This window comes from Octopus bimaculoides, chromosome 14 (genome assembly GCF_001194135.2).
Source record: "Octopus bimaculoides isolate UCB-OBI-ISO-001 chromosome 14, ASM119413v2, whole genome shotgun sequence".
NCBI classification, from domain to species: Eukaryota; Metazoa; Mollusca; class Cephalopoda; order Octopoda; family Octopodidae; genus Octopus; species Octopus bimaculoides.
Genome location: NC_068994.1, coordinates 22,042,650 through 22,056,501, shown reverse-complemented (window position 1 = coordinate 22,056,501; position 13,852 = coordinate 22,042,650). Strand labels below are relative to the sequence as shown.

Here is a 13,852-nt window from a genome sequence, read left to right as displayed (position 1 = left end):
ACCTATATATATAGTTATATGTGCATACATACATACTCATATATTAGCATACATTCATCGCATTACAGATACAAATGTATGTTAGCATGTGTATACATATATACAGAGACAAATACAAATATTAATTGATTTTTTTTTTTTTGTAATTATTCTGATGAATACACATATAAAGTAACCAGGTTATCATAACAATTGCTGTAATTTTGCTGTGAACAGATGGTGGTTGGTGCTCCTTTAATGAGTAGCCAAATAGTAATGAAACATGTCGGGATGCTCATTACTTTCCTGTTTGAAGAGAAATTTTCTGATATACTCTAGCCTTTGCAGTTCACTTGTGTATTGTATTTGATACTCTGATGAGTATCCAACTATCTATGAAACATTTCAAGATTATCTTTCATTTTCTCCATGCACAATAAATAAGATTTGTGTCTCTATATTGACTACTGAAGGTTTCAAAACTGGTCAAGTCTGTCTTTTAACTACATTAAATATTTTTTCTTAGATTTTGTAATATATGTTGTGTCAGGCATATATATGTGTATGTGTGTGTGTGTGTGTGTGTAAATATATATATATATATATATATATATATATATATAAAATATAAGTAAGATTCAGTTGAATTAGGTCCTTAAACTGAGGCGCCTCATTAGGTCGGAATAGTACACACACACAACAATATTATGTAAATATCAAACTTGGTAAATAAGTACTGGCCGAAAGATATTCTTGCATTGTATGTAAACAATTAGACCCAGCTGTGTGAGAAAATCCACTCTTGAGCTATTTAGACATGTACATTATATTAAATATATGGTCCATAATACTTATGAAGGGCATATTCCAAGACAGGTGAATAAATATGAGTAACGGTAGAGGTGTCAATGGATTGACACCTGTATCTCTACTGTTACTCATGTATATATTTATATATTTATAAATATTTTACTGTTCCGTGATGGTAAGATCAACAAAAAATGTACTCCATCTGATGAGAGATAAATATTATTTAATAGACATGTTTTTATGTGCTACTAATAATTTCATATGTTTAGTAATACCTCAAACATATTCATCAGGCACAAACTACATATCCTAATGAACTAAAAATTGAATGAGAGAAGAAACACGAAATATTGAGAAGGACGCATATGGAATGTTAAAAAACAGAAAATGAAAAACGGAAAACAAAAGAGTTAAAATAATAAAAGATTTATACTCCTTAAACTTTAAATTATAAGGTTAGAATTGAAAGATATCAACAAGTTAATCAGGTATAGGCGAAATTTTTCTAATTCTTCAAAATGTACTTAGGCACAGATAAATTAATATATATTCCCTCTAATATTAATCAGAATAATAATAATAGACCTAAATATAGGCCATGAAAAATTATTTGGTTCATCCTTCCCTTTTCCCTAAACATATAAACTAAGATAGGAAAATAAATTCTTGTCTCTCCTAGACAAACACTTTCCAGTAACTCACAGATACAGGAAAATATTTAATAGGCGTTCTTTGAAATTATCATATAGCTGCTGCTCCAATATGAAGAGTATCATTACACAAGGTCAGTACCATAAACCTAAACGAGGTCAATACCAAGACTCAAGATCTGGTCCACTTGACCAACGATGTATGATTAAATCTATCATATGAGGCAGAAGTTACTGCAATGCCAGATGATAATACAATGGATAAGAAGACCTATATTGGATTATGTGAAAGAGAATTTAAAAATCACTATGCCGATCACATAGCCTCCTTCCAACATAAGGACAAAAACAGAGATACTAAGTTGACTAGTTATATATATGTAGTTTGAAATCTAATACAATAGCACATGTGATTAAGTGGGAAATAACTGAAAATTCCACACCTTATGTTAATGGATCAAATAAATGCAAGCTATGTTCAGCTGAAAGAGCTCAGATTCTTTTCAGATCTAAGATCCCTGGCTACTGAATTCTAGGTCTGAAATTTTCTGTGGTTGCAAACATATGCCTAAGTACATTTTGAAGAATTGAAAAATTCCACCTGTACCTGATTAACTGGTTGACATCTTTCCATTCCAGCCTTATAATTTAAAGTCTAAGGAGGATAACTCTCTTACCATTTCTACTTTTTACTCTTTTGTCTTCCATTTTTTTGTATTCCAGTTTTCATTTTCCGTTTTTTAACCTTCCACGTTTTCTACATGCTTCCTTCTTAACCTTTCTCATTCAATTTTTAGTTCATTATGATGTGTGGTTTGTGCCTGATGAATATGTTTGAGGTATTTCTCAACATATGAAACTATTAGTAGCACATAAAAACATGTCTATTAAAACGTGTCTATTAAAATAATATATATGTATGTATGTATGCTTGCTTCCTGACCACATAGTTCAAGCCAGGTTCAGTCCCATTGCTTGGCACCTTGGGCAAAGGTGCTGACCAATGTCTTGTGAGTGGATTTGGTTGACAGAAACTAAAAGAAGTCCACAATGTGTGTGTGTGTGTCTCCCCCCACAACCACCATTACTACCACCACTTGACAACCACTGTTAGTGTGTTCATGCCCCCATAGCTTAGCTGTTCAGCAAAAGAGACTGATGGAATAAGTATCTGGCCTAAAAAAAAAAAAAAAGCCCTGGGGATGATCCATTTGACTGAAAATACTTCAAGGTAGTGCCCCAGCATGACTGCAGTCCAATTAATGAAACAAGTAAAATATATTCCCACTCATGCTAGCATGGAAAGCGGATGTTAAACGACGATGATGATGATATATACAATATTTTAATAAATCAAAATGCAGCATGATAAATGCTGCATTTTGGAGGATGCACTCAGAATTTGGTAATGTAATTCTAGGAAAATATTTTTTAATATTTACCAAAGCCCCATCCACATGATCTGGCAGCGCCCAGTGGGCACTCAATAAAAGCCAGTTATCAGACAAAATTGATAGACAATCCAGCAGAGCAATCATTGTGTGAAATCACCAGACAATGGCCACCAATCTGGTGGTTTACTGCTGGTTATTACTGTAGTACACATTGCTATGCTTTTCATTTCAACTGTCCTGCAATTTTTCATGTGACATACCATGGTGATCATACCACACATGCCAATGCTGACTACCTATCCCCACCAACTACAACTGCCACCAACTATCCCATGTGTAGGCAACATTCAGCGATCAACACAAGTCATTTATCAGTTGTTGTATAATAATTTTTAATAAAGAATCTGTGAAAGAAATAGAAAGCTTGAAAATAATACTCCTTTTCTATGTATAGAATGGGTTGTGTATACATTCTTTGTCTTTTGATTTTATCTATATTACAAATAATAAATCTTTGTAAGGGGCTGATTTTATTTAACTCTAAGAACACTGCTAAAGTTTTTCAACTTGCATCATGGAAGATGCAAGGTAATTTTCAAAGTATTTCTTTTACCTTAAAAAAAAGGCTTCTTCTGTGCTACAACACACATGTGTATGTTATATAAATATATGTATGTATGTACCTATGTATGTACATATGTATATACGTGTGTATATTTATGGGTATATAGTTCTTTGTTCTCCTGAACACAAATTGGCAAACAAACTGGATACTGATGAACTGCATCATAAATAATAAATACTAGAGCTTCCAAAATCAGAATATCTCCTCATCACCATCCAAGGATTTGGTGCAAGGTTTGCTGCACCCCACTTCATTACATACAAACCTACACATACACTCACACGTGCACACCAATACATGATGTTTAAAGTGACACTTTCCCCATCCTTACATCCCACAACAATACATCAAACCCATCCCACCCTTGTGCCAGCCCAAAATCACTTCTACAGGTAATTTCCTCATACACCATGGTGAAACTGCCCATCTGATCGTATCCAAGGGACAAAACTCTAGAGAACAAAATTTCCCTCTATGTTTTCTCCCATATTTCTTACTCTGCATATTTTTCATGATACTTGCAAATCAAATGTGATACTTTCTAACCTCCAGTAGCCACAAGCCCCACTTTACTTTTCCTAAGTGCTGACGTTAGTTTTTCCAAATACACATGTACAAAACTGATTGGTAAAATCTGCTGAAATTGGACTGTGTGTGTTCTGTACTCTGGTTATTATTATTTTTTTGTCTACGTTTTGTTTGCAATGTCCTGTACCCAGATATGCACCTATATATACAGGTAGACGTAGGTATGCACATACCTGTACGTATATATGCATATACTCTTTTACTATTTGTTATATATATATATATATATATATATATATAGGGAACCTATATAGGAAGAGGAAGACGTGATACACTGTATGCTGTGAAAGGGCAAAAAAAAGGGAAGACAAATGATGGCACTCATTAGAGAAAGAATGCCTATTGTATTATCAGATAGTGATGAATAACTTATAGCTATTTATGGTGTATTCTAAGACTCAGGTGAACATGACAATCTAATTTGAATAACAGCCCTGATAAGATGAATTAATGAATTATAATGTACTCAACAGTGCTTGGTTAATGTGAATGTAAGGTATACATAATTCAATAAACATATAAGTTTTTCAAATAAAGTAGTTAAATCATAGGATTTATCTTTCCATAATCTGAAAAAGTGGGACTGTATTACACAGGTTTCCAGTTCTGTTAGACTTTCATCAGAAAAGGAACACTCATGTTCTGTCCACTGGGAGATTAGTAACTTATGGCTATTTTTAGTGTATGCAGTCTTGGACTTGGCTAAGGTAGCTGATCATATGAATTTCAGTACTATTTCAAAATTGTACTAAATTTTATTGATCTCTTTTCATTGACACAGTTATGGGGCATTTAGAGACAACAAACACATCTATACACACACACTCACAAGGCATTCTTGCAGTTTCTGTGTACCAAATTCCACTTGTATTGGTCAACTTAAGGTTATAAGTAGAAGACACCTGCTCAAGATGCCGTATAGTAGAATCAAATCCAGGACTAAGGCTTTTAATATTCATATTTGAAGTATGTAAACATTAAGTTGAACTTACATGTAAACCAATCAAAACCAAATGAGCTATGTATCTACCACTTGACATTAACCATTATGCCTCTGTGGATTTGTGCTTTAATTTTTTTCAGATTATTATTTTATATTTGTTGCTTTTTAACTTAACTTTTTATCTCCACAGCATCTTGCCTACTTTACCAATAATTGGTCTAGTATTTACCACAAGGATATACTTTCTGTCTTTATTTTTTGTGACTTCTTTTGTATAATTTCTCTATTTTTCCACTTTGCTTTCTTCCATGCTCACTTTATTTCTTTGTTGTCTTTTTTTTTATCATTGCCCCTTTCTTCTGTTTCATCCTTTTTCTCCCCTGGTTTATTATTTTCTTTGCTTAATTCTCCTTTGATTACTTTCAATCCTTCATTGCTTTATTCTTTGTTTTCTAGTTATTCCTCTTTGCCTTTCTTATTGCCTTCTTCTAGTTTCATTTCCTTAATTTTCTTCAGCTTTTTTTAACATCCATTTCCTTAATAACATCATATAATTTACACATCTGTTACTGTGAAAGAACTTGACTCAATTTGTCTAGTTCTGTTATTTTGTTTTACTGCTTTCTAACCCATCATTAACATGTACATACAACCATCTGAACCTTTGAACTGTTAAATTAACAACATACAATTGTAAATAAACTGATTTTGATTTTTTTTTTTAATTTATGTTTTGTTTAATTTTTGTTTTAATTTTGATTATTTTGGATACTTTTCAATTTTGGTTCCACAGATGTATATAGAACTAAAATATGTCACTTTCCATTACAGTTGTTCCATGACTTTATGTTTGGATAAATTACTAGTGCAACTGGTATAAAAGCTAGGAGCTCTTTATTACATCAATCATATAATCAAGAGTTGGAAAGTGCTTGCAATTTTGACAAGTTTATCTGAGGCAATTTCAATGACTAATGTGCCTCCCTTAATGAGTAACATTCTTGCCAGTATGTTGGGGAGTTCAATCCTCCTGCATTAAGGATTACTTGATATTCTCTCTTCTTTATTTATTAAACCCAGCTATGAAAAAAGTAGTTTCTGTTTGACTTTATGTTTAGGTTGTTGATATTAGAAAAGACAACAAGCTGGCAGAATCGTTGTCATACCAGGTGAAATGCTTAGTGGTATTTCATCTGTCTTTACATTTTGTGTTAAAATTCTGCCGAGGTCAACTTTACCTTTCATCCTTTTGGGATCACTAAAATAAGTACCTGTTGAGCACTGAGTCAATTTAATTAACTTAGCCCCTCTCCCCAAACTGCTGGCCTTGTGCCAAAATTTGAAACCAGTATTAGAAAGTTAGAAAGGAACATCTAATGACATAATTAGCAGCAACTGGATAAAATCTATCTTAGCAAACTACTACTGTCTTATAAAATACTTTAAACCAATGCTAACCCAAGAAAATTTGTTAAAATTAATTGAACTTAGAGATAAAAAGATGTGAAATGTTTATAATTGCTCAGATTTTCACTATTTTCTCTTCTTCAGATCTACGAAAATCCAGAGAACGTCACTACAGAGAGGAACATTAGTGCCAATGCAAAAGTGGAAAGTGACAAAAAATACCTGAACACTATCCATGACTCTCTTGAGCCTGACTCAGGGAATGTAACAAGTTCTGTGAAGGAACATGAAGCAGATAAGAATTTCACTGATAAGCTTCAATTAAAACTTAACCGTAACAGTGCTAACTTGAATTCAGCTGGTAAAAATAATAGTGCAATGCGACCAAAATCTATACCACCACCTCCTCCTAAACATCCAGATGCTATGGCTCCTAAGAAAAATATTCCTACAAAAGTAGCAAATGAGCCTGGAAGGAAATCGCTAAATCCTCCAAAACCACTGCTACACAATAATGCTCCTTCTTCTAGTGTTGAAACTGTAAAAGTGATGCCAAATGCAGCAAGTGAATCAAACTTTACTGATGAGCTTCAGTTTAAATTGACCAAATTAAAATCCCAACAACAGGTGTCTAAACCAGACTCTGCTGCACCTGCCAGCACTCAAGCTCCAAAATATAATGTAAGGCAGTCAAGTCTTAAGAAATCACTTGTTCCAAAAGAGAAACCTACGCGAATATCACCACCACAACCATCTCCATTATCATTGCCTAGTGCACTAAAACAGAAACAAAACAGCTCAAATAATTTTCAACATGACACTACTGAATCAAAAGCGAGAGAAACTGAGTCAAAAGAGAAAGATACTGTACGATGTAGTGTATCTAAACTTTCAGATAAGATTGCTAAATTTCAGAATCAGTGTGAAAACAAGGATGCAAACATAACGACAGGAAATAATCGAGGTCTGAATTTGTTGAAACGGCAACAGGAAAAATTTAAATTGGATGATTCTAATTTACAAGACAACAAAAATGAAACAAGCTCAAAGCATATTACTCATACAAAACAGCCAAGTCCTGCCATACTTCAGAAACCACCAGTATTCAGCAAAGCTGCTCTGAAACCCACAGTTAAGAGTTCTCAAGAGAGTTTCCCTCCTAATCTGGGTCTTAAACCTAAAGTGCCATTCACAAAGCCAAAGTTAAATCAGAATGTTACTCAAAGTAATCCTCACACAATTGTTTCAAAATATCCTCAGTTTCAAGCCCAGAAAACAGCACCTGTATCAAAACCAGCGCCAGCACAAGTTGGTCATAAGTTGACTCTTCAGCCACCATCTACTCCAACAGATAAGTCTGATGGGAAAATTGCAGATAGTGCTGAAATAAAGTACCAGGCTTCTCATAGCTACGAGGCAGAAAATGCTGAAGAGATTAGCTTTGTCCGTGATGATTCCATTGAAGTGTTGGAGAAAGATGAGTCAGGTTGGTGGCTGGTGAGGGTTGGCACAGAACAAGGCTGGGCACCTTCAAATTACATTGAAGAAGTGAAACCAGTGAATAGCCGGAAGTTAAATCCTCCTAAGAAACCCCTTCCCAAACTAACACCAGGAAGCCAAGCCAAAAACACAACATTGGATTCCAGCAACAACAGTAAATGTAATAACACTTCAACTAGTTGCAGCGAGAATGACAGTAAAAATGACAGCAACAAAAAGGTTGGTAACGCTAGAATCTTCAATGACTGCCTGTATATAGTCTTGGAAGATTTCAGTGCTTTCAGTGATGAAGAGCTGTCAGTGGAGGAAGGAATGTATGTGAATGTAATAGATAATTCAAACAATGATTGGTGGTATATTTCACTTCACACTGGTGAAGAAGGATGGGTTCCTGCAAACTGTATAAGCACTGTACATGATGTCTGAAGAAATATGATCTTTAGCATTATTGCACCTTGAATTTTAGCTTGTGACTTGGCACAAACAGTCAAATCAAACGAAACCTATATATTTCATTTTATTCTTTACTTTCTGAGTTTACTTTGACTTTGGGAGTCAATAAAATAGCAGTAATATACTGGAGTTAAATCTATAAAAACTGACTGTGTGAAAAGTGAGAAAAAAAATTGTTTTGAATATATATGCACAAGTTGTTTTGAATATATATGCACAAGTTCTAGCCAGTGACATGAAGTGATCTATATCAGTTACATGCTTAAAGTATATGACCAGTTCCTATAAAGATTGTGCAGTAGTGTCATAATATTATTGTTGATCACTGTGGAGCAGTAGGTAAACTCCCAGTGATCCAAGTTATATTTCTCAGTTCTTTGATGTTAAGGTTATCATATGTCTGTTTCAAAATTTGTCTCTTTGCCATAAAGCTTTGTGGGATATATGTAAAAAGGAGTAAAAATTAAATGAAAATAATGTAAAGTTAAAATGTACACACACACACACACACATGTGTATGTCAACTTGTATTTTATGAGGCTGAAGATATTAAGTAGGACAGTAACTTGAGATTCATCATTTGAATTATCAAATTGTAATGAAGTTTGAATTTTTTTATAAATGGAGTTGGATAAAGGAATAAAGGAAGGAATTTGAGTGTGATGCAGAGAAAATTGGGGGAAAGAGGAAAAGAGAGGGTGCATAGTAAGAAGAAAGCTGGTAAGACAGTAATGATAGGCAAATTTGAAATATTGAGAGTAAAAATGGTTAAAAATTAATAGTAAAAAGGTTATGCAAACTGGTAAGAGTTTAGATTTGATTATAGGAGTGAACTGGAGGTAAAATATATAGGATAAAAAATAAAATAAAGTTTTGTTGGTATAAAATTTTAACTCGAGAAAAATTCTAATGAACAGAGAAAGGAAAATTACTGTCTTTGACTAAATTTAGTCATTGATTGATTTATTTGATGTCAAGTTTTTATGTAAGCAATGAAACACTATCTTTGATTTACAGTTGAAGAGGGATTGCTTGGAGAATGATATTTCTTGTGATTCAGTACTACAATGCTGACACAACTTGTTAGTGAGAAGGTTTAATAAAATATATTTTCCATTTTGATTTCAGAGTCGTTAGATTCAAGATTCTAAATGAGTTTGCTAAACTGTTATTTTTTTTAGTAGCGCGCACACACACACACACACACACACACACACACACACACACACACACACACACACACACACACACACACACACACACCTATGGCCTTTAGAAGTACATTTACAATTGGGCAGGCAATCATTCATGTGAATACAGTTATATGGTTGGGAAGATTAGGTTAAGGAAGAATTATGAAATTTGATATTGCTAATACAATTTTATAAAATCAACTTAGACATCACTCTTGAACTTAATAATCCCTAGTTTTTTCTGTGTAAAAATTCATTGAATCTCTCCACTACATGCATAAATTTTGTAACTACCCATGCAATATCTTGAATCATATACAGATATTTCTTTACACTTTTTTACCCTCTTTTCCAATGAATCTGCTTTCAGAGATGCTTCACCTTATATTATAAGGTGCACAAGCACAAATATTATAATAAGGTGCACATTATATTATAAATAAGGTGCACAAGCACAAAACAAATTCACCAAAAATCTATTAAAAACATCTCATTAACCCACAAAATACAACATGCATCACCTACTTCAATTCTCCATATAACCAACAAGTTTCTACACCTGTAGCTGATATCTTTGTGAAGCTCTTACAAAATACCTCCATACCACATGAACCACTAACATTTCAAGATAAATTTCTGTAAAAGTTTCTTAAAAAAACTTGAACCTGCACAAGTTTTCTCTAATGTGAAACATATGGAACTCAACTTATTCTTTCCAGCTATGTAGTTGTATTCACTTGAATGATTGCCCACTCAACTGTCATTGTACTTCTGGAAAACTCCTGATTCTATTGTTAAAACTATCAAACTTTTAAATCATACATTAAAATAACATTAAGTTCTTCCAAAAGGCAATTTTACCAATATCCTTATAGTTTTTGCCAACAAATTAAATGTTTTTATTCCAATTTGTTTGAGTTCATTTAGAGTCTTTAACTTAAGGACACATATTTTAAAATCAAGTGAAAAATAATGTTTTTCTATACATCTTTTAACCTTTAAATTGCTTTAGCTGGGGCACCATTTCTAACAAGCTGTCAATTTTGCAATTCTGAATATCTAGAAATACTCTATCTCAACATCTCCTTCTTCAATCATAATTCAGCAGCAGCATCTGTAAACTTTCATAGACATTCAAGATCAGTCAGATACTTTAAACTGTATTTTCAATCAAACCACTCGAGTTAGTCAATATGATCAACATCCCTATCTATTCTCTTTACAAGTTTTATTTTATATCATTCAATTCATTCCTTAATTGCATAATCCGTTTCTCCTTTATCACTTTATGTACACTTTAATTCATTTTCCCACAATTGGTTACTCTCAATATTTCAAATTTGCTCATCATAACTGATCTGTGTGCTTTGATCTTTGTTATGACACCTTTTTCATTCATCGTCTGTATGTGTGCGTGTATGTACATGAAGGGGTCATACCTGATGATTGAAATAGGATCATTATTGTCAAGTGTTACAAAGCCAAAGGAGATATCTTAGAGAGAGGTAATTACAGGGATAACACATTACTGACCAGGTTGTGAAAGTGATGAAAAGAAATATAGTTCATATAGGAAGAAAGTTATCCTAGATGAAATGAATTTTTGGTTTTTTACAAAGAAGTACTATTCATGACATCTTTCTTGTGAGACAACTGTTGGAGAAATGCCTGACATTTGTCAACCTGAAGAAAGTCTTCAACAAAATTCCTCACTTGGTAATCTGGTGGTCACTTAAGTACTTAGGAGTAGCTGAATGGCTTGTGAGAGCCATAAAAACCATGTGAAAGGGTTCCACTAAATCTCAGAGCTTAGTCCCCACTCTATTCATCATAGTTCATCTAGCCATAACAGATGAGTTTTAAAACTCAGCACCCATTGAAACTCTGATGTGCTGATGACTTCATTTTTGTAGTTGAATGTATAGTACAAAAGACATTCCAGACATAGAAGCAAAACCTGGATTCAGAGGGTATCAAACTTAATTTAGCAAGGCCTAAGGTCTTTAATAAGTAAGAAAGCAGATAGGACCCCACTTCCCCCAGAAAAAGCTGTGGATAGAAATTCTATATCGAGAATGATGGTCCTTTTATATAGTTTTTGATAGATTCCGAGGTGAATGATGAGTCCAATTCTTGTTCAGAAGTTCCTTCACAAATAGGAATGGTGGTTCCGGATGGAAGGTCCACTCTTGGTTGTTCTTATTAATCTTTTCTTGTTGTGAGCCTCCTCAGACCGATGAAGCTCAACTATACAATGATATGAAATCAGAACACCACTACCTACTTCTGTACACGGATGTTCGCTGGCTGTCTTGGAGAAAAGTTTTAAATCGGGTGAAGAACGAATTAAAAGCATTTTTAAAACAAGGGGACCCATTGTTTCACCAGCTGGATGAGAATGACTGGCATATCTGGCCGATATATTTTCCAGATTAAACATGCTCAATGCCAGTATGCAAGTCCGCGATGAGAATATCTTTACGACTACAGACAAACTGACTGCATTAATAAAAAAACTTCAACTCTGGCTAGAAAGAGCGATGCAACATCATCTATAAATGTTCCTATCGGTAAAAAGTTTTAAAACAAGTCAGAAATTGCGTGCCCTTATGCAGGAACATCTTGCAACACTTTTAGAAAAAAATTGATCACTTTCCCTTGTTGTCTACAGAAAAATTTGACTGAGAATCTCAAACTAGGCCTAATATAAAGAAGATTACTCGTCAAAAACAAGCTCAAATTATAAGTTATTTGTGTTATATATTATACTTAATGCACTATTAGTCGTTTTGTATTTTTAAATGTACTTTTTATCACATAAAATTTGTTGAGATGTGAGAAAATTTTCATTCTGAAAATGCGGCCCAGAGAAAAAAGTTTGGGAACCACTGTCTTAATTTCTAGAAGGGAATCAGCTCCTACGAGAACAACGCATGCTATCACCTACCAGATGTCTAAAATTTTAATATTTACCACACGCCTATCCAACTTACAATGAAGATAAAATCGTCAATCTTGCAGCAGACAGCTGAATGTCTCTGTGTTTTTTGTGTCAAAAAAATCTGACATCGACACTGCCATTTTGTGTGGCTTGTGTAATGAAGTCACTCCAAATTTTTCTCAAGTATTTTCTATACAGGCATGAGTAGCTATTTCCACTCGCGGTTCTTAATTGACATGCATCGGTATACCTCTTTTCTCCGGCTTTTTTTTTTCGAAACTGCCCCGGGGTAATAGACCAGTTATTGCGCACGCTTCAGCTTTGTATCGTCCATATCTACCCCTCTTGGTGTGTCGTTTTGTGAAAATAACTACATCTGGACTGAGCAAACGCATTCCACTTGACGGAGGCGGAAAAAAAATCTGGTAAACAGGCACCCAGGGTGAAATGTGTAAACGTTAAATTTGAGCTCAAATTTACAGAGCCCAACATCAGCGTGCCTTTCAGTTCCACAGTAGACTACTACTACTACTACTAATAATAATAATAATAATAATAATAATAATAATAATAATAGTAATAATAATAATCTTTTCTACTATAGGCACAAGGCCTGAAATTTGGGGAGGGGGATAGTCGATTACATCGACCCCGAAAGGATGAAAGGCAAAGTTGACCTCGGCAGAATTTGAGCCCAGTGTATTAATTTTGCCAGTTCGAATAATAATCATATGATGATGATGATGCAGTACTAGGCAGGGTTTTCATGGCTTCTGATTTTAACTGATTGAAAGAGTTATGTACATAAAAATAATAATGAAATTATTGTGTATAGTGCTCAGGTGCACTACATGTTTTGTCTTGGTATGAAAGATAGACTACAGCAAATATTCTGCTCAACACCACAGATTTGCTTGTCAGTTGCTGGACCTTAAACCAGTTGAGTCCCTTAGTGGCTTACGATATGTGCATCTCTGATCGCAAGCAGAAGCAGTGGGGGAGCATCATAGCCATGTGTTGAGGAGAATTCTGTGGGGCTTGAAAAATTCACTCCTGGAAAGGAAACGTGGATGTTTATCAAGGGACCTTTTGAGCAGAGTGGGCTACTCGACCTGAATAAAATTCTAACTGGACCCTGCCTACAAGGTCATGCGTTATCTTGATATGAAATCATCATGTCGTGCACATATAGTTGTGAAGCATGTGCCTGGTGTATCCTTATCAGACGAGTAGTCATGACGAGTAGTCAAGACGAGTATTTTGGGCTTTGTATATTTGTACCCCAGTGTTACTTTGATTACATGCGCTGTTCTCTCTCAAAAAATAATAATAATCCTTTCTACTATAGGCACAAGGCCTGAAATTTGGG

The 13,852-nt window shown here is 34.2% G+C and overlaps 1 protein-coding gene across 2 annotated transcripts in view; it reads left to right on the top strand.

The window, feature by feature from the left end:
- The window catches only part of LOC106873660 (SH3 and PX domain-containing protein 2A), a 90,525-nt gene extending 81,054 nt beyond the window's left edge, over positions 1-9,471 (top strand). For both annotated transcript variants that reach the window (XM_052972755.1, XM_052972754.1), the window contains one exon: positions 6,541-9,471. In XM_052972755.1, the coding sequence (XP_052828715.1) occupies positions 6,541-8,322 (1,782 nt within the window). In that variant the 3' untranslated portion in view covers positions 8,323-9,471. The remainder of the gene's footprint in view (positions 1-6,540) is intronic.
- The last annotated feature ends 4,381 nt before the right edge of the window (positions 9,472-13,852 follow it).